Source organism: Oryzias latipes, chromosome 17, assembly GCF_053564925.1.
Source record: "Oryzias latipes strain Hd-rR chromosome 17, Olatipes_Hd-rR_3.1".
NCBI lineage: Eukaryota > Metazoa > Chordata > Actinopteri > Beloniformes > Adrianichthyidae > Oryzias > Oryzias latipes.
The window spans coordinates 31,951,519-31,977,486 of NC_136253.1; the positions used below are offsets into that span (position 1 = coordinate 31,951,519).

A 25,968-nucleotide genomic window follows, 5' to 3' on the forward strand; every position below is an offset into this window, starting at 1 on the left:
GTTTACATTTCACCTGACAAAAGATTTTACAAGATTTGTTGACCTAAAGAGGAAACTAATATTGTTGTCAGTAAAAAAGAAGAATATTAACTTCTGTAAAGGAAGGGATGGGCGAAAGCAGAATTCTTGAGTTTGGATGCACAGAAATGAATTAGGATTGAAAAAGTGCAATAATTAGTGTTTTTAAAAAAAAAAAATTATGAACGATGCATCAATAAATTTAAATACTATTAAAATTGGCACAGAAAATAAGATTGTAATTATGTTAATAGTTTGCTAATCCTGCCTTGCAGGATTCAACTTTTTTTTAATAAACAAGACATTTATAAATATTTTATAGAAAGTAAAAAGGAAAAAAAAAAACTTGATATTTAAGAAATATGTTGTTAAAAGAAAATAATTGCCTGTGGCTGTCCAATTTAAACAACGCGCAAGCTTGCATTACTCCAAATTGTGAAATATTATTGGAAAGAGTTCGCAAAGCCTCCCAGGAGGACGTTTGACTTCAAGATGAAGCTGTTGCAGTTTATTTAAGGACAGCACAGAGTCGGTCTTCCTCAGTTCTGGATCACTGAGAGCTTTCAAAGCAAATGCTTTTCTCTAGAGGGATTTTGAGTCATTCACTATTTCAACATAAAAAACATATTTATTTATAGAGTTCATCAATGTTGCAAGGTTTCTGCATTAACTATACAGACCTTTAGCAAATTTCATGAACTTCTTCTTTTCCTTATTTCAATTTGGGGGTGTTTTTTTAATTGTTCAGGCAGAACTTTGGCACTCACATCAGATCTGGGTTGTAAGCATCTTAGGTTTTCTATGTTTACTGGTCATTAGCAGTGGTTATATCGACAAAGTAATTTGGAATTAATGCCTGATCAGAATAAACATGCGTCATCTAAACAAGCCGTTCTGAATACTCTGACCCGATCAGACTAATTCGGATAAAAATTTACTTCCAATAGAGATAGGTGGGTTATGCCGATTCTTGATCCGATCGTGGTGCATATAAAATATTTATTCTGATTCGGTGTCACTACTGCGCTGGCTTTTACTCCAGGTGTAGGAGGTGTGGCGCTCCAGAGAACGCTTTGCACCGCAAACAGGAGCGGCCGGTGTAGGTACCATAACCATTAGGCCTGCAACAGCCGTTCGGGGTCTTTAGTCTAGTGCTGACGTTACTTTATGTGATTGGCTATCCGTTGGTCCGGACAAATTACGATACTACCATAGAAGAAGATATTATGAAGTCTGTTATTAACAAAGAGAGCTCCGACATAGAGCGAGATTATCTTCTTAACGTGCTTCTATTATTATTATTATTATTAAGTGCATTTGCAGCCAAACGGACTGGGGTCCGAACCCTTCTCCGAACCGCACACTATAACAAAGCACCTTCCCTGCCTGCAAACACGAAGCAGTGGGTTCATTCTAACAGCCACAGATCTTATTATAAAGTGGGTTGTGGCAAAATCTCTCTATAAACACTACAGAGAATGGCAGCACTCCATCCGGCTGCTCTACGGTATTTTAAATAGCTCTGCGCATGTCAAAGTGATTTATTCCAACCAAAAGTGTGGCATATGTAAACGTTTGTTATAATCGGATACAGTTCTTTTGGGCCCATGTACATACTTCAATTCTAATCTGATTTTTGATCCAGTCAAAGACAGTTTGCACTTGTAACCGCAGCTACTGTTTGTAGTCAGTAGCTGGCACCCCGTTTACCACCTTTTGGACTCCCTTATTTATCACATTTTAGTCGTGCTTAAAGTGCAGCTGTTGCACTTTGAGTTCTGTGATTCAGGTTATCTGTTCCTGCCACATACAAAAGGTTATGTTTGAATTCCATCACTGCTCACTTCTTAATGCACTATATAGGGTGTTTGCCACTTTATAGAGCTGTCTGAATCTGCAGCTCCAAAATCGAGTGCCCTAGAAATTTCTCAGAAGTCCCTGCCAAAAAAAACTTGCATAGATGCTCATTAGATTGGCGAGTTTTGAACAATTTTTGAGAAATATAATATTTTCTTATAAAGTTTTTATCTTCAGAACATGGTGGATTCATAGTCTTTGTAAAATGTCTATATTTATTGGGTTTTTACTTTGGGAAATCAGTGACGTCATATTTGCCAATTACAAAAAAAAGTAGTGAGCATGTTGTTCGAATTGCGTTTAACGTTTTCTGGATCCAGATTCTTCAAATCTCAGCTCCTGCTTCTTTATGCTATATATGTTCTGTGTTTTTTAAATATTTCAAACCAACACATGTATCGTGAAAACAGGATGTTGTAGAAATGAAGAAGTACAATTAGCATTTTTCTTTTTAGTAATGACGCATTAAAAATGCAGACATAATAGTTTAATTTCAAGGGCATCGATTGAAAATCATTCTAATTAAATCAAAATGTTTGTGTGGCGTTTTCCAAGAGTAAAAGATCCAGTACTATTTTATTGACCGATCCGTGATTCACTTTCTCTCTTTCTCCTCCCCACGACTTAAAAACAGTCTGACTGAGGCTACTTTTCCTGAATCATCAGGGGCGAATGATTAATGCATGAAATGTAGCCTGAAATGCTGGAACACTGTATAATCCTGTGGAACAATGATCAACACTGCAGCCGGGAAAAAAAATGGGTGGCATTGAGCCAACAATGTATACTAACAAGGAGCAATTCTCAAGGGCGCGCCATCAGAGCTTTACCAGTGCTCACAGAAAGTCATTTGACATTTTTGAGAAAACAGAAGAATGCGACTTGATTACTTTTTTCGCAATCACACTTCTGAATCCACCTTTTTTTTTAATTTAGGTGTTTGAGAGGATCGTTTATCAGGGACCAAGAAGCACAGTTTGAATTTTTTTATTTTTTTAATAAAAAGGGCTTATTTAGAAACTAAAGCTGTGAATTGCCTCTAATTCAACATCTGCATCTGTTAAACTGAAGACGCTCATCTGTGTTGCTGGAAACTATGAATCATATTTTTTCTGTCACAGTTAGAAGCAAATAATCAGCTATAATCAGACTTGTATTTTGTTTTAAGTGTGTTTGCTATCACGGTGACATCATAGCCCCCCCCCCCCACGCTAGTGTCAACGTAGCATAGCCATCGATAACATTGACGGTATATGGACCGAATTAGTGTGACATCACCCATAGAAAATAGCTTAATTGTGGCTCCAACGAATTTAAGTCGATTCAGTCGCCATTTGTTTTGCGATACAGATGCTGCCGTGTTAGAGGTCGTCAGTAAGCAGTGATAATTGGCTGAATAATTGGCAGCATTTCTGTGGCAACCACAAGTCCGCTTGTTAAGTCCACACCCCTACCACTCGAAAGTTGGCTACACAAATTCAAACGTTTGGGACGTTGGACGTGAGACCACAAACCGTTATTTCTGCACCATAGAGAATTATAATTATAAGGAATTATAGGGGAATTATAATTATAATGAAGTATAAGCCGCAACGTCAGTAAATGGTCTATTTTCGAACTGCATACTTGAGGGGCACTGAAGAGAGACTTTATTACTTCAGTCAAACTTTATTACCTGCGTTCACAGTTACTCTAGAACTTGCCGTAACATGCTACCTTTTTTAATGTTAGCCACGTTAGCATATTTAATGAATGAATGAATGAAAACTTTATTAATCCCAACAAGGAGAAACTCAGTTCCAGTACATCTCGATGAAGAAGGTCAGACAAACAGCACAGGATACACACACACATCTCGAGAGGTTACTGAGGTCAATCAGTTACAATACCTGTAACTCCCAATCTTGTTTGCAACATGATAAAACAGACTTAACCTGTGATTACACTAACTCCAAACCTCGTTTAAAAAACAAAAAACAGATTAAGCAACAAATTAAGGCTTTAAAGTGTGCCTACAGCGCAAAAGTTAGGGCACTTTTATTGAGGTTTCTGGTTGGTCAGTAATTAACTTAAATAATTTGCACCACAGAAAAATACAATGAAAAATTGTTATTGGTTTTCTAATTGTACCTCTGAAAAATATAACTGAGCAACAGCTGTTTTTTTCTCTATAAAGGTCTGTGGGATTTTGGCTTGTTGGAGCCACTTCCTGTTTCTAATGCCAAGGGAGAGGGGTCACTCAGTCCAGTTCTCTTATACAGTCAATGGTTGATAACCTACAAGAGACAAACATAACCTCTTAAGCCTTATTTTGCTCCCCTGGATTAGCTCCTTTGTAAACTGAAGTGCTGCACCTACAGCTAACCAGGAGTAGTGACGGATCTGCTCTTCTGCCCCCCGCCAGGTCTGACAGCCATGATCCGGAGAGGCCCCCTGCCACGGCTGAGTTTGGGGATCAACTCTTCTCTCCATGGCTAGACCTCACTGCACAAAGAGCCGGGGGCCTTTCTGCTGAGGTAAGGCTTCTCCTGTAGAGAAGGTTCTCATATTCAGGTTGCAGGCATTTCTCCTCAGTCAGATTAAAACTGCTGCTTTATGTAGATGAAGCCTCTGCATGATATTGATCGTTTATGTATGAGGAAAAGCAGTTTAAAGTAGGTGGTATTTATGAGTTGCTGCTTGTTCCTTATATTTGAGTAAACTCTCCTGCCTCTCAGTTTCTTCCAGTCTCTTACGAGCCTTCAGAGTGATGGTGACAAAGTTAATTTTGGGAGACGGAATTCACTATTGAAAGATTTATTAGGATACCTTGGCTCTCACCTTTGCTTGTAAATTATTCATTATTGCTTAATGGTCTCCCATTTTGCTCGTGGGAGTTTTGCTCAGCTTAATCCACAAGATGCGCATTTCCATGAAAAACAATCCATTGTATCATTTTCTATATAAAAAATCGGTGGGACTGGATGGAGCGCTGCTAACAATGCTGGCTTAACTGGGATGTGTGGCTTTGCTGCAGTGACTCCATCGTGTCAGTAAGCGTTTGTCTACACGGTCTAACTCAATCTTGTTTCTCTCTATTGCAGAATCCTTTACTGCATAGTAGCACATGGATTTCAAGACTTCAAATGAAGAGGTTTGTAGCATTTAATCAATGTTACAATAGGCCATGATTATAGAAAGTGCCCTGGCTTTTCAGGCTCAAGAAAACTGCATTAGTGTGTCTAAAAGCTTTAGTCTAGAACAGCAGCGTAGCTCATATACTAGTTCATTTTGGCACTTTTATATGTACAGTGTAAGGCAGCCCATGCTCTTGATGATAACCGACCTTTTGGTTTCCGCTTCACGCGCTCATCTTGTCTGACATTTTAAGCAACAAGAAAGGATGGCGATGGCGGAGCAGGTGTGGTCTCTGACCCTCTTCATAGCCGACATTAACATGCGTCTTGAGGGGCTCTGCCTACATCGGTGCATTCCTCGCATTAGTATGCATCTCCACATGAGTCCTAGGTGACCATTATTGAAAGGATCTAACTTCTAGCCTTCCTTTAAAGCCAGATTTGTATTGAAAATTGGACCCACAGCTGCAATAATCCGCTCTACCAACAGTTTTGAAAAAAATTCCCTAATTACATTGAGACATCACGGATTAAGATGCGGATCTGACGCATGCGGATCTGCTTGAGTCATGTTAATGACACTATTTTGACTGTTATTTGAATGTGCAGTGCAGCAGTGTGTTGTGACAGTAACTGAAGGCAGTGAAGGGATTGATGTGTTGTGTCGGTGAGCTGTGTGTGAGGACTCCTGCTGATTGGGGAAAAAAAAGCACAAAATGACACCAGAAATGCAATACTTTTCTGGGCTATAAGCTTAAAAATCATTTCAAGAAGATAAAAGAATAGAAGCACAAATGTTAAGTGAAGATGTGAGCTTAAAGCCTCACTCCGATCATCTTTTGAGCTATTTTCAAAGCGTTCCCAGTGGTCTTCTAATTAGGATTATTCCATTTTTAGCCAAAATTTTTAAAAGCGGTGTTGTTGTCTAGGGGAAAATTTCTGCAGCGCGGCAGTAGTTCAACATTAATTCACCTCTGAGATGGTTTTGGCGTGAAGTAAGCCTCCCTTCCTTTCCCATAATCCTTTCGACACATTTTCCTTTTAACCCCTCTTAACTTAAAGCTAAAATTGCTAGTGTAACAAAAATGGCAAGCATTATTGTAGCTATTCAGACGTACAGTTCTGATCCAGATGCCAGCTCAGACGAGGAAAACAAAGACGTACTTGGATCTAGTCGTCCACAAGTGGATGCATCCAAATGGGGCGGAGCAGGGAGCTGGTGACCCTGCCCAGCATATTTTCTACGTCGCATTTACGCTCTTTTTTAAACAGCATTTTTTTCGTCTCCTCCTGTTTCACAACAATTTGATTACAAATACGCAGAAATGCACTTTTAAGCTTAATTGGCTAGAAAAAGGCCATGAGAACAAGTTAAAAACACCAGACACACAATATTCATCAGAGTGGGTCTTTAACAAAAGTAGTCAATTTTATATGTAGTTCATTTAAAAATCAGTTAAAATGCCTTTTTCCCACTAAAACTGTGCTTTTATGGTAGAATTCAGATTAACACTATATTGTTCATGCAGATGATTCCTTTTGAGAAGTGAGCGACGGCCCAGGACACTCTGTGTTCACCCTGCGTGAAGAATGCAGCCATGTTTGGCTTAGATGATCGCCAGCTGTTACATGATATTTATGAGCTCCATCCACATGTTCAAGCCTCGTGTGAACAGGCCTTTACGGGCCACTGTTGCTAAATTTATCACCAAACGCACAGAAGCATGAAGCTGCTCAAAAAGCAGGTTTTCCTATTTTTTTTCCTTCTCCTGTGACCTTTTTTTTGTTAAATACACAACCAGCTAGGTGGAATATCACAATCTCACACAAATGCATTTATTTTTCTAACAAAATTTTACACCTGAAATTTGTTATTGTCCTGATGATTATGCTGGAATATTGGAGCTTTCATGCTTATTCTTCCGCTGAATAGATGAACAATAGAAAAGTTGAGTGAGGCTTCATGCAGCTTTGCCTTTGGAGCTCCAGCTGACTGATTGTCAAAAGGCAAAAATGTGACAATGAGCATTTGAAACTTCCCAACATAGCGTGACCAAATGAAATGTAAAGAAATAAAATGCCAATCAGTTATACTGCCTAAGGGCACACGACAAGACACCCAGTTAGAATTTTTTAAGAAAGAACAGATTGAAGGATAAACTTGAAGGTAAAACTCAGTGGCTGGGTTTCCATTACACATCTGAGCAAAACTTTATCAAAACTCTAACAAACTCATTTTCTCAATTACACGGTTTCCGTTAAATCATAAATGCAAATTAACACAAACCAACTCACATGATAAGCTGTTCAAAAAAACGGATGTGAACAATAAATACTTTGATTTACAGCAGATCCGTTCAAATTTCTGCCACAGCTCTAGCGCTCATCATCATCTATCCAGTCTTTCCATTGCAGTTTCTGAATTATACCAGTTTCGATACGCCTCAACAACCACCTACTCCAAGAGCAAAAACCTTTTTCAAGAAATGCAAGTTTTTTCGAAATTAAGGTGTCGAAATTAGGCAATTTTAGTATCACAAATCCATTTTGTGCAATTTCTTAGTCAATGAAAACGCAGCTTTTGATGTCTTCTGTATATTATTGCATTTTTAATTTGCACTTCATGGATTTGTTTTAGATGATTTCCTGGTTCTTATACTTAAATGTTACAACATGTGAGTGTAATCTTAACAGTTTAGCTAAGTTTTAAACAGGGATCCAAAAAAATAAATCTTTTTCATCTTCATATGGTAAACTATGTTCCTGCAACGACACAAGTTTACCTTTTATTTATTTTGAGATAACTGACGATAAATTGAATAATTCTGGAACATATAAAGTTTTAAAATTCACAATTGTTTTAAAAAAAAACTTAAAGTCCCACTCCAGTCATCTTTTGAGCTATTTTTGAGCTGGTTTCTGTAGAGTGGCAGTAGTTCATTAGAAATCACTTCTGAGTTGTGGGTGGGACTATTGGTAAGGAGTAACCCCGCCCCTATCTCCATCCGCTGCTGAGAGCTAGGGGCAGGGAGCTTGTAGCCCGCCCAGTGTATTTATTACGCCACAAATAAGCTTTTTTTCATACGGCATTTTTACGTCTGCCCTTGATTCACAATAATTTGAATAAATAAATACTCAGAATAATTAATAAATGTTATTAAACGTGTCCTATTGTCAGAAAACTGCCACAAGAACCTGTTAAAAAACACCAAAAACACAATTTTCATTGGAGTGGGTTTTTAAAAATTGTCTAATCTAACAAAAATACAAGGCATCTAAATCAACATACCCACGTTTATGCTTCAGCACACGTGTGTCAAACTCAAGGCCCGTGGGCCAAATGTGGCCCTCCATGTCATTTTATGTGGCCCTCGAGAGCATAAAGGTTTTAAATTACTTAAAATAAAAAAATAAAAATATCTAGAGGGAATCGGACTTGAAATATCGGATTGGGCAAATATATATTAGGACTTAAACACTGTCTACATAACCTAACCTGACAGAATCAAATGTAAAAGGATTTATGCTAGATTAAAAAGCAAATATATGTTTTCTATGCAACTGTAATTGTCACTTTGAAAAGTTATAATAAATAAATAATGAGTTATTTAACATTAAGGAGTAGTAACATTTGTTTGTCATTACATTTAGTTGCATGTATAAGTCATATCTGGCCCTTTGAGGACAGCCACTATGCTGATGTGGCCCTCGGTGAAAATGAGTCTGACACCCCTGCTTTAGCATTTCTGCCGTTAAATATTTTTGCAGTTTTTTTCAATTTTATTAACGTTATCTGCGTTTTCCACATTTATGTTTGTATTTTTTTCGTGTGAAACTGTGTTTGCTGAGACATTTCCACCCTCAGACTAAAATGGGATGGGTTACAGTTGTCTACTTGTTTTGCCGCTCTGCCTGTCAAACGGATTTTTTAGGGATTTCTTTTCCGAGTCAGCAGGTCCAATTCTCCTGCACAGGCCATTCTAGTGTTAGAGTAACACTTCAGGAATGACCTGCTATTATCTCACAGTAACACCCTGCAAGGAGCACTCATATTACTATTGGCACCACCTACCTATATAACGCATTTAGATAATTAAGTACATTAAAAAACCAAGGAAAGCTTAAAAATGTGAGTACAGATTGTACCTCGTCTTACCTTTTTCTACATCCTTTAGAAAGAAATCCGCAAATATACATCTACTTATTTATTTTTAATCAAATCATTTAAGTTATTAAATATTTAAAAGCATTAACTGAATAAAACCTTGGTAAGAAAGTGTTACCGGGACAAAATTGCTTTGTATTCACTTTTGCCTCTTTGCTGCTGATCTGTGCCACATTTGAGTTATTACAGATCTGGGTGCAACGGGATTTCCACCAAGAAATTCAAAACAAAAGCATAAATGAGTGAATTTCCAGACACAGGCTGTAGGTTAGGGCTAAAACCTTCCCTTTTCATATCTGCCACGCTGTTTCGTCTCAGTCGCTCATCGTTGCTGCAGTGTAATATTGTTGCAGGGAATGAGAAACTCTCAAGCTGAATCATTCGCTTATTGAAAAGCTTCTGTTTAGCCATGAGGTTTATATCTTTATTCACAGGATGACTAAACCCCTCACTTGTATGCAGTAACATGAAGGCCAGGCGTCGCCGTATTAGCTGTGTCATCTTCCTGACACGTGCGCCATCAGTCTTAGCTGATTTTTATGACATCATTTTCTTTTTTTGTTTGCTGACGTTTGCTTAGATTCCCAGAGAACACATGTCGAGTCACAAAAGTTCCCTTCTGCCTCGTAAATTAAGTGCAGTTATTAACATAACATTCTAAAAAAGTAAAAATACAAGATTTATTTAGCCTTGTATAATGCATAGTTACATGCACCGGTATGGGGGTTCATCCAAATGGGTGCTGCCGGTTGTTGTGTTGTATGAGAGGAGCGGCTGCATGTTTTCTCGCATAGCCACCGATAATGTAAGTTGTACGCACGTGTGATGTACGGGTGATGATGTCGTACGCCGGCCTTACGCCGCACTCTAATCGTTTGGAAGGTGTTTGGAAGTACTAGCACTTACTGACCGTGTGCAAATCCACGGGTGTGCAGGTGATATGTAGGTGCCCAGTCCACACAAACTACGCTCTTAGTGTCTAATTTCCTCATTTGTAACAGTCATGTTTTGTTGGACAGCACTAAAGCGCACGGTTCAGAGGTTAAAAAAGAGAAAAGTACTCACAACATACCTGGATCTTACCTGCTTTACCTTTACTCACCCCTACACCCAGTTTAGACCTCACAGTTATTTGTAACCGCTGGGGTCACGTTGGTTGGAAGTTGTTTACAATGTTACAATTGTTTACAATTAATTTTAACATTATTTACTGTCACTTTCATTGCATATTTACTTTCCAATGCAACTCTAAATTCTGCTGGATTAAGATATGGAGCAGGTGACAAATAATTTTAAAGGTAACTTTGTTTTAAAAGGATAAACATTCGGTATGTTAAGGCTTTGATTAAAAGTTCTGATTTACCTCCTATCTTGTCTTGTCTGCTCCATTATTTAATCATTAAGGCATTATGTGTTGTTTAAGTGTTTGCTATGACCCGTTGCCTGTCAAAACGTCTCGTGGACCACTTGCGTGTCCCTTTTTTCGCCTGTATCCACCTGTATGAGGCAATTGTGACTAAGGCGTAAGAAACATCTCCATGTGGACTGTCGTGCTCCTCAGTTAGAATTAGATGTCCTTGTTGCATGAAAAGTCATGTGTGGACTATCAGATTGAAGATGATGCAGATGGTGCTGCTCGGGGGAGTAACAGTGCAACATGAAATAGGACGGCAGATAAGGCTAATTACTTGCTATGCACGAGGTGCAGCGGGTCAAACGGCGCTCCGTCACCTGAGACGCTGCCTCCTCTGACTAACACTCATGCACTACAGCTCTCATTTTGCTCTGGTAATGACTTTTGCGCAGACACATGCTACTTCAAATAATATCATTTCTCACAAAGCGACTGCAGGCACAGGCTCAGACATTTCTGTTCTGCGTTATTACTTAAAGACAGCGAGCGCCACAAACTGACTTTGATTCGAGTTTGACCTGCAGTTTTGGAGATGCTGTCTATGAATAGCAGCGAGGAGACAGCTGACGGTTCTGTTAGCTGGTGACAGGCCAAACCTGGCTGGTATGGATGCTGACAAGGGGGGCTTTCTTCTATTAGCAGTCTCATCAGGTGGAGGTGCTGCTTTTATTCAGACCTTTTTAAGTCAAGGACAGGATCGGCATCACAATTAGCCCGGGAGTAGGAAGGATATGCAGAATGCAAATGTATGCAAATTAGCATTTTTTTTGAATGGATCATTAGAAACACACACAGCACTGAGATTGTTTATTACAGAGCAGAAAAACCTAAACGAAGGAGCTAAAGCTTTTTATTTTTTTTTATTTTTTAATTTCGGAGCCTCTTGATTTTACATCCTTTTTTCCCACTTGGAGTAAATGAGATAATCTAAATTTCTCTACGCAGATAACGCCTTTCTCTTTTTTAAGACATGAATCAATTGCTTCATTCTCTGCTGTAAATGTGGGTTTATTACTCAGAACTCTGAATATGTTTGTTTTCACCTATGCATCAACAATTACAGGAGCAAAAAGACAATAGCACGCGTCACCCAAAACTAATTTCCATGCTCATCCTGCAACGAGTATTCTTAATGACATTTCATTTCATGGACATTTAATTTAGTCACAGAAGGATGATGAATGATTTTATCTTTCTGACTGTTCGCAGACAAAGACTGGGATTTATTTGATGCAAGAAGGTAATGAGGAGCCATTTAATGTTCGACTGCACTTGGCCAAAGATATTCTGACCATTCAGGAACAAGATGTCATCTGTGTGTCGGGAGAACCTTTTTATTCAAGTGTAAGTAAGTCTTTCACCTGAAAAGTAGCGCACTGCGCAGCAAGAAGGGTGATTATGTTGGTTTTCATCATAGATCTGTATCTTTTGCAAAAATCAAATGTAGCTGTTAATGAGAGCCTCGACTGCTGGAGGTTGCTGTGTCGGGTTTAACATTTGGGTTCGACTTGTTATCATTTCTGACAGTTTTTTTTTGTTGTCTTCCCTTGCGCACTTTTAAATGCATGCTTCCCTGTGAAAACGAGTCAGCTGACCTTTGCAGAAATGGCATTGTTCATTCAATAATGCCTTACTGGATAAAAATCTCCAAAGACAAACGGAAGTTTCTGACCTGCAAAACGATCAGCCGAAAGGGCGAAGGTGGGGCCGTGCAAATCACTTTAACTGAGTGAGTTTTAGGTTGAAGTAAAATGTTAACAGCTTGATATTTTTGTTCAACAAAGTGTTTTTTAGTTTTTGAAGTGGACAATGTGTCAAGGTTTCCTCCTTTCTCTCTCCCCCATCTGACTGTGTCTGGCTAGGTCTGGTCCGATGAGACTGAGCGACAATACGCCTTAACTGCACAGTTTGGGTCTCATCACATTCAGACTGCATTATTGGTGCATACACTGCAAAAACAGGCCCCCAAGAAATAAGACCAATCTTTTTTTTAAATAAAGAAGAAACATTTCAAATAAGCTACAAATCAGCTAACGTTGTAAGAAATGTATCACCAAGAAGTCATAATTAAAAAAACGAATTGTAAGACATGTTTTCTTGAACTAAGATTATTTAGCTTTTGAAAAACGTTCTTAATTATATTATTTTTCTTGCAAGATCGAAAATAAGACATATTTCCTTGGAACACAGTTCTTTTTCTTTTTTGAGATCAGGTTATCTATATTGTAAATTACGGAGTCTGTATCACGCAAGACCAACTTTTTTGCGTAATAAGCGTATTCTTATTATATTGTTGATTCATCCCAAAAAAACAACCCAAAAGCTGTATTTAGCTCCATTCTCGCATTTCTGGATATTCTTCATAAACCCTGCTCTCTGTGCACCAGCCCCTCCCAATCCACAAAAATAAGTGGGTCGGCACACTGTGATGTCACAAAGTGAGGACCCACCCCTGCCAGCTCCGCCACCAAGCTAACACACACACCCACTTTCTCTGCTAGCGGTGATGGACAAAATGCTGTCCTTTCATATGCACAACATACATACATTTTTGCACAATTTCGGATTTTGTTTGCACGCTGCCGAGGCTGGCTCTAGGTTGACGTCATGAAATGGGCGGCGCCCACAAGGAGAGAAAGGCGGTGCCTCAGAGGTTGAGTCGTCTTACTTCCAGGTAGCAAAGTGAACTGTGAACATAACTTATATTTAACAAAAAAAAATTCTTTAGTGTGCAAAGGTAATATGTTATCATATTCAGTACAGACCAAAAGTTCTGACACACTGTCTGATTCAAATGAATAGGAAGCTGTGTCCAAACCTTTGGTCTGTACTGTATGTGGACATACTATATATGAAAGGCTTAACCCTTTGTAGGGCACTCAATGAAATACTCTAAAATTCAAAAATTCAACCTTAGAGTGTTATTGGAGAACATAACAAGACTTCATATCATTGGTGACATTTTTCAATTTTTTTTATTTTCATGTAGAAAATCAATGCCAATGAAGTGACCATATTTGGTCACTTGCCCGTGAGTGGGAAAACAAATTCCAATAAGTATACATAAATATAAGAAAAACACATATTATGTATTTGAACATTTGAACATCACTTTTAGAACATAAACGTGCTAATAACAAAAAGTGCTAATAACAAAAGTGTTGAATAGACCCTCACACAACTGTGTGTGAGGGTCTGGGAATGTCCTGGTTGTTGGTGGGTGGGGCGAAGTCGGGGTCTGACACGTCATCATCTTGATCCTCATCAACATCACTAATGTCAGGGTGGACTGGCACAACAGCAGTCTCCCTCCTCTTGCCATAAAAAATTGATGGAAGCTAAAAATTAAACACATGCAATAAAACAACTTTCATAACATCATAAACTGACAAAAATCACTCTTTATCACTATTCATAAACTAAAAACAGTATTTAAATTCTCCCTGAATCACTGTATAGTGATATAAAACATTTGGCAACATTGAAACATAATATTCTAAGTTGTATTTCTTTATTTGTAAAGAAAATGCACTAATATGGTTTGTTAGATGCATAGGGCATATGTCCAAAAACAGACATACCAAGTAAAATTTTCTTTTTAGTGAATAGGGCGTATGATCAAATATGGTGCCTGCATTTTTCTTGCCGTATTTTCACTCATTTCAATAAATTCTCCGCAAACAACTTATATGTCAACACTTAACACAACTATTCAACAATAAAATGTATGAGTTTCATCAACTTACCATGGTTAGTTTTGACGATTCCTTTGAAAATGTCCAGTGAACTGAGCTGCAAAAGCAATTTTTTCTGATTTTGCTGAAAAAGGGAAATTTGATGTGACCCTGCTCTCTGCTGATTGGTCAAGTTGCACAATTGAGTAACCTATAATGTAGGATGATCTTTGCTGAGTCATGGGTAAAGATCCCATGACTCTTGAACTCACTCAGATGGGGGAAGGGCGTGATAAGTAACATGTGCGGAAATTACCAAAAACAGTCACTTGCCCTATAAAGGGTTAAGAAAAACATGATATGGAACCTAAAAGAAAAAAATTCAAAGACGTGTTTTTTAAACTAGGAATTTTTTGCTTTTGAAAAACTTTCTTAATAAGATTCTTGTTCTTGCAAGACAGAAAATTAGACATTTTAAGATCCAGTTTTTGCAGTGTATCTACATTGTAAATCAATGACCCACTCCGAGTCTATCTCTGTTAGCTTCATACCTAGTTTTCCTTGCTATTTCAAAGTGAACCAAAAAAAAAACGCATTGATAGACCAGACTACACAAAATTCACAAACGCTCAACATTATGCTATTTATTATTTAGTCAATTTCCTTCTGAATGATTGTATTAAGCTCTTCAGGCACATCATAAGCATTTAGGCCAAGTAAATAGATAGGAGTACTAGCATTCATTCAGTGAGGAACCCCGCTGGGGAACAGCCCCTGTAAACCTCTGCCACGCTGCACGGCTGCAGCCAGGCTGAAGTCATGCTTAAATTTCTCATTTTCGTGACGCTAAAAGAAGGAGCTTCAGCCTTCAGCTCAATTCAGAAGAGGTTTCATTGTATTTTAATTCATTGAATGGACTAATCAAGAATAGGACTAAACAGTTTAAGATTTTATTTCATCCCAACATCTTAACATTTGTTTTAGCTTTAAATATTGTTATGGAACTAACTCAAAAATACAATTAGTGGAAAGTCAAAATCAATGCTGATGAGGCACAAATACTATAAAACATCAGTTTGTTTCAGTAAAAAAAAAAAACATTTCCTAAATTACCTTCAAACTGCTGATCTGCTCTTTTGAATTATTCTGCATCTCAGTTATCAGCAATATTGTAAAAATTACGACCCATCTGTAAAACATTATAGTTTCCTAGTGGCGTGAAAGTCATTCCTAACAGTACAATGCGACTTTTTCCGAATTGTAATGTGTTACACGACTCCTGTATCACATATAAATTGATTGCTTTAGAATATTTGCAGAAATAGGACATAAAATAAAGTGGCAGATTCACAGCAGAACATTTTACATTATTATAGTTTTACTAAAATGTATTTTTCTTTAAGTGACAAGGCAGTAAACACAATTGAACTATCAACTGTAGCCAATATTTTTCATGCTAATTTCAAATGTATAGATATAAAACCTAAAAAAGCTCCTTAATTAACCTAATAACTAGACAGACGGCTGTTAGCTCTTTGAAAATACCTTTTCGGGCAATAAGGATGAGACATAAATGTATGGGTTTTATTACAGAAAATTTTGCTCACTAATGTGGCTAAACCTAACAAAATAAAAACTTAGAGGGACGATCATTATCGGCTCATTTTTCATGATCTTGCTGTTCTGAACTAATACAGGAGATGAATGTTATTTAACACGTTACTGAACATGTGGAGTATTACTAAAACACATTAGTAATTCTTTACACTAAACCATTGCTTGTATGTGAGAACTGGACTGAGTGGCTCCTCCCCCCTGGCATTTCAAACAGGAAGTACCCACTGGCTCCTGGAAACCAAAATCCCAGACTTCTACAGAGAAATATTAACTATTACTATATAGTTTTATTTGTAACCTTTCTTGCTCTGCTTCCCTTTTATTGCATGATCTTGCTAATCTTAATTTTTAAACTGTTTTTTGCAAGATAATGAACTGACCAATCGGATGCATCTAAGTAGGTGGAGCCTGCTGGCCTCTACATCCAACAATAAATGATTGACAGAGTTTGTCAAGCCTGCTTTCAAGTGATAGGGGTGTAGCCTTCCAAAAAGCTTACTCCTGATTGGCAAGAGTGGCTGCCATAGTAACGTTGACTCAGACGTTACTAACTCAATCATTGCTTATTGATGTCGTCTGGCTCCAAGATGGTGGCGTCCTTATTGCAAGAAATGGCAACTAAATTTATTTAATTTCTTTGTAGCCGGATTTCACCAATATTCTATGGATGGTGTCACACTCACTCAGTCCATTTCTCATATACAGTCATTGCACTAAACCTTCACACTGTAAAGAGTTACTTTTACTTAATTTAAATACTTTTGTATTTAAATTAAGTGTAGTGTGTTTTGTTGAAATGACGTCCATTCTAGCGTCATCACATGACTCTACTATGCATTCACACTTTCAAACACAAAGAGGATTAAAAAAATTGATATATTTGAAGCTATTATTTGCTTTTTTATTTCACTATTTTCTGAGTGTCTCTTTCCTCCCACATGGCAGGAGAGGACTGTAACGATCCGGAGGCAGACCATCGGCGGCTTTGGCCTGAGCATCAAGGTAATTTACATCCCAGATGATTAGGCCGCTCATCCCCACTTCTTTGTATTGACTGTGAACAAGTGTTATTGATCATCTCCTTTTCAAACAGAAACAGCGGTGACAGCTCGTGGATATGCTGCCATAAAACCTTACCTTTGTGATTCTCCTCACTCTTTAGGGTGGAGCGGAGCATAAAATCCCTGTTGTCATATCAAAAATTTCAAAAGAACAAAAAGGTACAAAGCCTGCTGTGGTAAAAGTTTGAGTCTCCTGATCTTCTGCGGCTGAAATTTGTGTGTTTGCGGGTTTTTTTGTTTGCAGCTGAGCTCTCTGGGTTGCTGTTCATTGGAGACGGCATCCTTCAGGTAAAATGTCACTAGCGTTCATGTTCACTCATCTCATCCTGCAAAATAACACGTCCTCTACCTTTAATAATTCATGTGCCACATGCTCCCAAAACTGTCGAATAATTATGAATCCCTATATGCAAAGGTGTTTCATTTGTTGCATGAATTCCTGCCAAAAAAAAAGAAACGAACATAAAAAAATCCCTCAGCTCCCACATAGCAACTGTGACTCTCTTGTTTACACTTTTCAGCACAGATGCCTCAACAGTTATTATGCTTGCCGCATTAATCATTTTGAAGATAGAGCTGCAGTGTTGTGATGTGGGAGATGTTATTCAGGGCAACTATGTTACTGTTGTTTCTAGATAAATGGAATAAACGTCAGAAGCTATCGCCATGAGGAAGTGGTAAGCTGTCGGCTCGAATCTTATAGACTCTCACGCTGCAAACATTTTCAACAGCTTGACTTGTCAAACTTGATGATTTTGTTTGTGTTTGACATGCAAAAGGAACATTTTCTTCCTTTTTATCCCTTCCTATATGTATCTGTAAGAGAAGTTGAGAGCAGAAAAATTTCCATTCTGAACGAAAAGTTGCATGTTTCATGCAATTTTTGGTGAATGAGACAGTTGACTAAGGAAGTGTATTTTATTCTGAAAAAACAAACCAATGAATAAAAATATTTGTTTTTTCTGTTACCATTTTTCTTTTTGTGCTCATTTGTTTTGAGTTTTTTTATTTTTTTGCGAACAAGCTGGGTACTTACCTCAGCTGGTTAGTTGCAGTTAACCAACTGAGCTATCCAGCAATGAAAACTGTAGGATGATCTGCAATTACAAGTAAAAAAAGCCACAATTTTTCAGTTTTGTTAACGCACTTGACATGATATCACTAGAGTCTACGTTGTTCTTCCTACTTACTTATCAGGACACTCATGTTGTGGCTGTGGTCAACTTTGTGGCACACTGACAGTTTATGGAGATGTTTTGTTTAAGGATTTTTCGGATATTTTTCTTGTTTTTTTAGATGATTTTTTTGTTTTTGTTTTTAATTTCATTTTATGCTTCTGAAATATTTTTTGTGGATTTTTGTGTTTTTCCTAATGATTTTTCTGATTTTCTAGATATTTTTTTTGTTTTTAAGAAAATATATAACTTTTTGAGACATTTCTTATGTTTTTCAAAATGTTTTTTTTGCTATGTTTTATGATTTTCGAAATTATTATTTTTTTTAGAAAATCTGATTTTCAATTTTTTTTTTCTTTTTCGTGATATTTTTGATGATCGAGAGAGAAAAATAATTTTTGAGAAATATTTTCCTAACTATTTAGTCATGATTTTGAAATTATTTTTCTCATTTTTTTAGGATACCTTTTATGATTTTCAAGATAGATTTTTTTGGTTTGGCTTTTTTAAATCTGTTTTTGATATGATGGTTACTTTGTTTTGAGAGATATTTATCTTGATTTTTGAGATCTTTTTTTTGTTTTCGGGGAAATATTTTCCAAGATTTTGAGATTTTTTTCAAATTTATCGAGATTTTTTAATTTTAATGGAGATTTTTTTTTTCATTTTTCAATGGGTTTTGCATGATTCTCAAGATAATTTTAATGATTTTATGAGAAAATATTTTTTATCTTTTGAAGATATTTTTAGAATTTTCAAGTTGATTTTTTTGTTTCATCTTCAAAGGTTTTTTTTTTTCAAATGATTTTCGAGATAATTTCTTTTGGTATTTGAGAATATATATTTTCTCACTTTTCAAGATAGTTTATTTTTATTTTTAAAGTTTTTTGTTTTTTAGGAGTACCTGTGTTTTTGGGATTATTTATCATGAGTTACTGAGAAACTGCTATTGCTTGTCTGGGATGTTCTTGTGTACTTTATTGACAGCTCCTGCCTGCCTCTGCAACTGTATGTGCATCAATATCAAGGCAAACCTCAAAGCTCAGGTCCTGTTTATCGAAAAACTTTGGCTTTAACTCCTTTTCTCCATCACCACAAAACAAAAATAAATAGTTCATACTGGTCAATATTGAATAATTCCCCAACGTTTTGCTCTGTAATGTTTGTGAAGGAATTAAGTAGGAAGAACACAACAGACCAGGCGTGTCAACAGATACATTGTGGCTTTTCAACTTTTAATTGCAGGTCACCTTAGAGTTTTAATTAGCAGAGGAGGTTTGTACCAAGCCTGTTTGTAGTTTAAAAAACAAACAAACATGAAAAGCAGAAAAAAAAATTAGAACGAAAGCCAAAATTTAGAACAAAAAATACATATATTTTTTATTGAATACAACATGCTTCCATAGTTATTATCCCTTTTATACGGAACATTTTTCTGCGTTTCCCTTCCAGGTGCAAGTTCTGAGGAATGCGGGTGAAGAAGTGACTTTAACCGTGTCTTTTTTGAAGAAGACCCCAGCGTTTCTGAAGCTACCCCTCTGCGAGGACTGCACATGTAAGAACCCCTTAGAATTAGCCCATCACAGCTAAAGCAGTGGAAGATTATCGAACACGAGTATTTTTAGCAGGTGTTATTTTCTTTCTACAGACGGTTGTCTTGGAAACAATCAACTCAAGCCACTTTAACAAAGATTAGGAAGAAGTTCAGCTGCTGCTCTTTCTTTCATTCCTTGCTGGTGGTTTCAAGTTGTAGATAAAAATGTTGTTTTGGGCTCGAGAGTGAAAATGCGAGATGCTTCCTAAACTTCACAATAGGTGCGAAGACATAACTGAAAGTACTGCTCATTGTTGCGCAATTGATTGCTCTCTCTTGGGAGAGCTTGAGCCCTTCATCACACATGAAAGCCGGGGTAAAACCCTTTCATATGCGAATATAGGCCAGGATGACTGGCCGTCCAATAAGTCAACTGAATACAAATCTGCACAGAGCGGGAACCAGCCGTGAAGCTGAACAGAGTAGCGTGCATCTGTTGATGATAAAATGGGAGACGTTGCTTTTTTAGTTAAATATGTATATTTTTTATGTACTTTCAGGCATCCCCAGTGATCAGAGTAGTGGGACCTCCTCTCCTCTGTGCGACAGTGGCCTGCACTTGAACTACCATCCTAACAATACGGTACGCATTCACTAGTCTGCAGCTGTCTGAGTCTATAGCCGTCTCTTTAGTTACCAATGGCAGCGTGTTGTTTCCATGCAACTGTCTGCATGCGTAACCACGGCAGCTGCAGAAACATCAGAGATCTCAACGTGTGAACGTGTTATGTAAGAAACGGAGGCTTTAAGTCGTGCTTTGCATTGTAGGACACGCTGTCCTGCTCCTCCTGGCCCACATCTACAGGTCTCCGCTGGGAGAAGAGATGGGTGGACCTGCGACTCATTCCTCTGCTGCACTCACACCTGTCGCAGTACATGCCCGGCTCTGACACCTGCAGGTGAGCTGCTGAGACGCATCCAAAATAAACTTTTACAAAGGCAGCAGACCAGCTACCTTCATCTATCACTTTCACCAAGAGAACCCATTTGTAAATTGTGCACTTAGTAATTTATGAAAATGCAATGTTTTCCTGAACATCATAAAGAATTGGAGTCAATTGTGTTATTGCCTTTTCTGTCCATTAAAGCAGTTGCTGTGGATGGGTAAACAAGAAGCGACAACTTTCAGTGGTCTGATTTAAATATTTATGTATTCAGGAAAATTGTTTTTTTTAACTAAAAATTGTTGAAATTTCAAAAAAAAACTAAAATTCTTGGATAATATTTTCAATGTTAATAATGTAAAGAAATTGAGTTTTTTTTGCATTTGTTTAAAATTTTTTAAACTCCAAAAATCAATAAATTTTTCAACAACATTATGGTTTCAGTTGTCTTTAAAACATTTATAGGTGACCCTTATTTATTTATTTTTATCCCACTTTCGTGGGCTTTTCAGGGGAGTCAGGTCTTAAAATGGGCTGGTCTTTATCGTATCATACAATAAAGACTCACAAAATATTAACGAATAATAATCAGAAAAAGCATGGGAAAGGAACAATAAACATTCCGGTAAAACTTTTTTTTCTTTTGACAGTCTGTCCAATTCACAGTCAATCAAAAGGCAGATTAGGCCGAGGTCTGGCCTTCAATTTGCCTGCAGCAAAATATGCCTGTTTGATTAATCCTAATTATAGTTTGACTATAGAAGCTTTTAGTCTCAAAGTGTCACCAAGAAATGTGTGAAACCCAGACTAACAGAATGCAGCCAAAGAGCCGAATTCAGTTAAAAAAATGACTTTTTTTCCCCATATAAGTCAACATAGAATAAAAAATCCTAAAATGCAGGAAATGAGTCACTTAAATAGAAAGCATTATTCATTAAAACCAGATGTACCCTCCAATAACTGTTATTTTTTACAGCCTCAGACTTAGTTTGCTGCTGTCTGTTATGTACATTTCGAGCCTCAGTGATGCAGAGTGACATCTGAAATCAATTTTCTTTAAATGGCATATCTGGCCCATTTTATCCGTAGCCGGTGTGAGTAATAACTATAAATTTAAGATAAAAGATCAAAATGACTATAAGTTACATAAATATAATATATATATATTTATTTCTGCTTCTCTCTGTCTCAAATAAACAGTATACAGTAACAGTGGATCTTTTTAATGCTTCAGCTTTGTCTTATTTCGCTAAAGTTTTTTTTAAATCTTACAACACAGACCCTTTACTTTATCAAAATGAGGATGAAGATGTCCTGTAGAGATGAACTCATTGGTGCATTTTTTAATCTATTGTAAAAATGCTCCCTCCCAGTTTGTCGTTTTGAACCAAAATCAAAAAACCTGTGTCATTTAGGACACAGTTTAGACACAGCAGCAGTAGTTTATTAATAATTCACCTCTGAAATGTGGGCGGATCCATTGGCACGGAGAAACCCCGCCCCCTCTTCCCCTGTCTGTTGCTGAAGGCGCTCTGGTTACACTGCCATCCTACCATTACCGATGCAACAAAAACGGCGAGCAAAATCTTAGCTATCCAGTCATAAAGATTTGAACACAAGAACTTGTTAAAAACGCCATTATTTTTGGAGTGGATCTTAAGGATATTTGTAGAAAATTGGCGCTTTTTTCTTTTCTTTATGCAATCTGTTTATATATTGTTCTCTTAACTACAATCAGTGCAAATGTGTCCTCTGTAGAGCAGATTTATAAACCTGAATATCTCCCAACCACTGCATCCCACTGTTTCACCTCCTTTTGGTATTGGGGTAGGATTCTGGGAATTGTAGTTTGTGGTTGATGTAAAAAAAATAGACTGGAAGTCAATAGGATTTGGCCGATCAGAGCATGTGATTTTGACATTTCATCCCTAAAAATCCACAATTTTTGAGAACTTCTTACTTTCTCTTACATATTTGCTGATGCACTTTAAAATGTTTGCTTGTTGCACGACTCAAAGCTTTGACCAAGCTCAGGGACAGAGGACCACGCATATTTACCTCTTGAATATTACGACTCATTACCATAGTCTATAGGTGTAGAGGAAGGAAAATGTTGTTTAGTGAAAATGAGCGTCTGGTACAGTAACCTCAGAGTGGACCAGTGGAGGATGGAGAATGGCTCTATTAACTGTCTTTGATCACAGAGGAGCATCCTCCTCTAAATGGTTGTTAAAGGTGAAAATGAAGCGGCCTGTTTTTTCCCACAATAGATCAGGCTGGTGCAGCGTAGCCGCAACACGAAGTGTGCACAATTCTTTTGGTTAGGCGTGTAACGTCTTTCACAGTTCTTTTATATTTTCCTAAGCTGAATTTTTAAATCGTGAATATACTGCAGAAGAAACCGTCATTAATGCTAATTGAATTAAACTTCATTCTTCAGGGGGGGAAAAAAAATGATCTCCATCGTGCAGTTTGTTTTAACCATATTGTATTTCATCCCAGATTGAACTTTTTCTTTGTTCATGTATTTAGTTAAATTAAATACATTTAAAGTCCCATTAGTTGTCATACACCTGGGTATGTGACATTTGATGATAAATGGCAAATACTTATATAGCGCCTTTCTTCCCACAAGGATAAAGCGCTTTACAGTCACAGTGTCATTCACCCAGTCACACACACATTCACACACTGTTGGCGGCTCCGCTGCCAAACACAGGCGCCCGCCTACCACCAGAGGCAAGGTGGGGTTAAGTGTCTTGCCCAAGGACACCTCGACTCATGGGCGTGGAAGGCGGGAATCGAACTTGCAATCTTACGATCATGGGTCGACCGCCCTACCGCTGCACCACGGCCGCGAGCGGTGAGCTGCAAACAGAAACCATTTGGTGGTTTAATCCCCTAATCCTACAAAGACCCACTCTGATGAAAATTGTGTTTTTGGTGTTTTTAACATGTGTTTGTGGCATTTTTCTGATAAACAGGAGAAAAAAAAAAAAGGCGTCAGATAGGATCTAATTTGTTACATAGAAATTACATTTGGTGGGCCACAAGCCCCCTGCTCCATTCTGATGCATCTACTTGTATAAATATATCCATTTGCGTCTTCATTTTCCTCCTTCGAGCTGACATCCGGCTTAAACAGATGCATAGCTCCAATACTACTCGCCATTTTTGTTGTAATGTAATGTTAGGATGTCAGGGGCTGTAACCCAGCGGAAGAGTGTGTAAACAGAGAGCTCTCAGGGAAGGCCAGGGGTCCCACCCACAACACACAGGCGAATTTCTGATGAGCTACTGCCGCTCTGCAGAAAATGTCCAAAAAACAAGACAGATTTTTTAAATATTGTTTAAAACCTGCAAAATCATTATCAAAAGACAAGTTTAGTCTGGTCTTTAAATTGCAAAAGGGGTTTATTCAAATATACAACTTGTGTGCCAGAAGATTCATAACTCCATGTTGTAACAGTAAAATATGTTTAACACAAGCTTTCATCTGTTTGCTCAGCTGTTGGACAAGACAAGTAAATAAAAAAGAAGAAAAGAAAGAAAAATCAATGGAACCGCTTTGACAATAGATCAAAAGTGATCAGAGTAGGATTAATGTCACAGGGAGGCATTGGGTCTCATCCTTAGAGTCTTTATTTCAACTATACAATGGATATAAACTCACACCTTACTACCACAAGGTCAGTGAGTTTGCATAAAATTAATTTTTTTCATTAAAAAAAAGGTACAAAATGTAAAAAAGAACCAAACCAATTTAAATAAACGATTGTGTGACATAATCCTGAAAGTGTGTTTTTTGTGTGTGCATTTTAGAAAAAATGCTTTCCAAGTCATAGCTGTGGATGGTGTGTGCAGTGGAGTTCTGCAGTTCCCCACCGCTGAAGACTGCTTGGACTGGCTTCATGCAATAGCGAGCAACATTTCCAGTCTCACCAAGCACAATGTAAGTTCAAAACAGCTTTCTGACACTCTCAGTGATCCATGCAAACCAAGGACAAGCTGAGTTTGGTGTAAACTTATCAGTTTTCAGCACAGAAACACACGTTCACGCCCAACCCTGAGCTCTAATATTTTTCCAGTAAATCTGTCAGATTTGTGTCGTTTCAAATTCAGAATAAAATGGTTGTTTTTGCTTTCTTGGTTTTTTCTCTTTTGCAAATAGTTCAGTCAGTTGACGTCCCAAATAGAAGATTTTCTTTATTTTCTTTTTGCAGCAAATATGAACCACTGGGGAATTATTAGGCAGCAAACAGGAGCGCTGCAAACTGGCCTGTGTATTGTTATTTTTTGGACATGAATGCGACGCGAACAGCAGGAAAGAAAGCATGTGTGCGATTGTGTGTGTGTGTGGGGGAGAGAATAATGGAGCCCTGGTTAATTGGAGTGGACGAGGTAGGGGTTGGGGGGCACACTAAACATAACAGCGATGACTCACAACCAGGATGGCCTCGCCGAATGAAAACGTGTTTCTCACTCCGGCTTGACATTTTTCTGAGGTGTGTCAGTGAGCTGCAGAAGGAGATGAGATGCATGTGGGATGAGGAGATTTCTTCTCAGAGAATACCTCAGTTTTAATGTAGAAAGCTGAATGCGAATGATGAGTCACTGGTGTATTTTTACCTTACTTCAATGGATTCCTTTTCAAATGAGCTTTTGTGTCTCTGCTTTAAATTTGTGCCAACTCTTTGTGTTACTAAGCACCCTTTGGGGGCAAATATGATGGTTGATTGGTGGACCAATCATGTTTAAATAAAGATCCACGAATATCCTAAAACCAACTAAACCACAAGATACAGTGGATAAGATAGGTATTTGATCTCTTGCTGAAAAAAAAAAACGACAGTCTGTCATTCCAATGGTAGGTTTGTTTGAACAGTGAGAGACAGAAAATCACAAAGAAAATTAGGAAATCCACTTTAAAGAATGTGTAAAAAATAGATGGATTTCATTGATGGAAATAAGTATTTGAGAGTAAGAGTTCTGGTTCAGACGGACCAGTTAGCGGCTCCTAATCAACTAGTCACCTGAATTGAAGACACCTGTTTGAACTAATCACCTGTATAAAGACACCTGTCCACAGAATCAGTCCATCAATCAAACTCTAAACTCTCCAACATGGAAAAGAGCTAAAAAGCTCTTTCAGTGGATTGAAAAGAGAAGATTGCAGACCTGCACAAGAGCAGAATGGACTAGAAAACCATCAGCCAGAAGCTGGAGGTATAGGTGACGACTGTTGGTGCAATTGGGCCAAAATACAAGAACATGACCATCAATCCACCTTTAGTTCTGATACACAACTTTCCCTCTGAAGACCTTCATAATTTAGAGAGAGATCTGGAGAGAGCCGAAGCTCAGATTTGTTGAGGAACAGCCACCAAATCTGA

The 25,968-nt window shown here is 37.8% G+C and overlaps 1 protein-coding gene across 2 annotated transcripts in view; it reads left to right on the forward strand.

Moving 5' to 3' along the window:
- The window catches only part of sntg1 (syntrophin, gamma 1), a 61,247-nt gene that overhangs the window by 17,743 nt on the left and 17,536 nt on the right, over positions 1 to 25,968 (forward strand). For both annotated transcript variants that reach the window (XM_004079482.4, XM_078934087.1), the window contains exons 2-12: positions 4,280 to 4,391; positions 4,959 to 5,008; positions 11,780 to 11,914; positions 16,807 to 16,863; positions 17,024 to 17,081; positions 17,167 to 17,210; positions 17,558 to 17,599; positions 19,550 to 19,652; positions 20,192 to 20,274; positions 20,460 to 20,590; positions 24,398 to 24,527. In XM_004079482.4, the coding sequence (XP_004079530.1) occupies positions 4,982 to 5,008; positions 11,780 to 11,914; positions 16,807 to 16,863; positions 17,024 to 17,081; positions 17,167 to 17,210; positions 17,558 to 17,599; positions 19,550 to 19,652; positions 20,192 to 20,274; positions 20,460 to 20,590; positions 24,398 to 24,527 (810 nt within the window). In that variant the 5' untranslated portion in view covers positions 4,280 to 4,391; positions 4,959 to 4,981. The remainder of the gene's footprint in view (positions 1 to 4,279; positions 4,392 to 4,958; positions 5,009 to 11,779; positions 11,915 to 16,806; positions 16,864 to 17,023; positions 17,082 to 17,166; positions 17,211 to 17,557; positions 17,600 to 19,549; positions 19,653 to 20,191; positions 20,275 to 20,459; positions 20,591 to 24,397; positions 24,528 to 25,968) is intronic.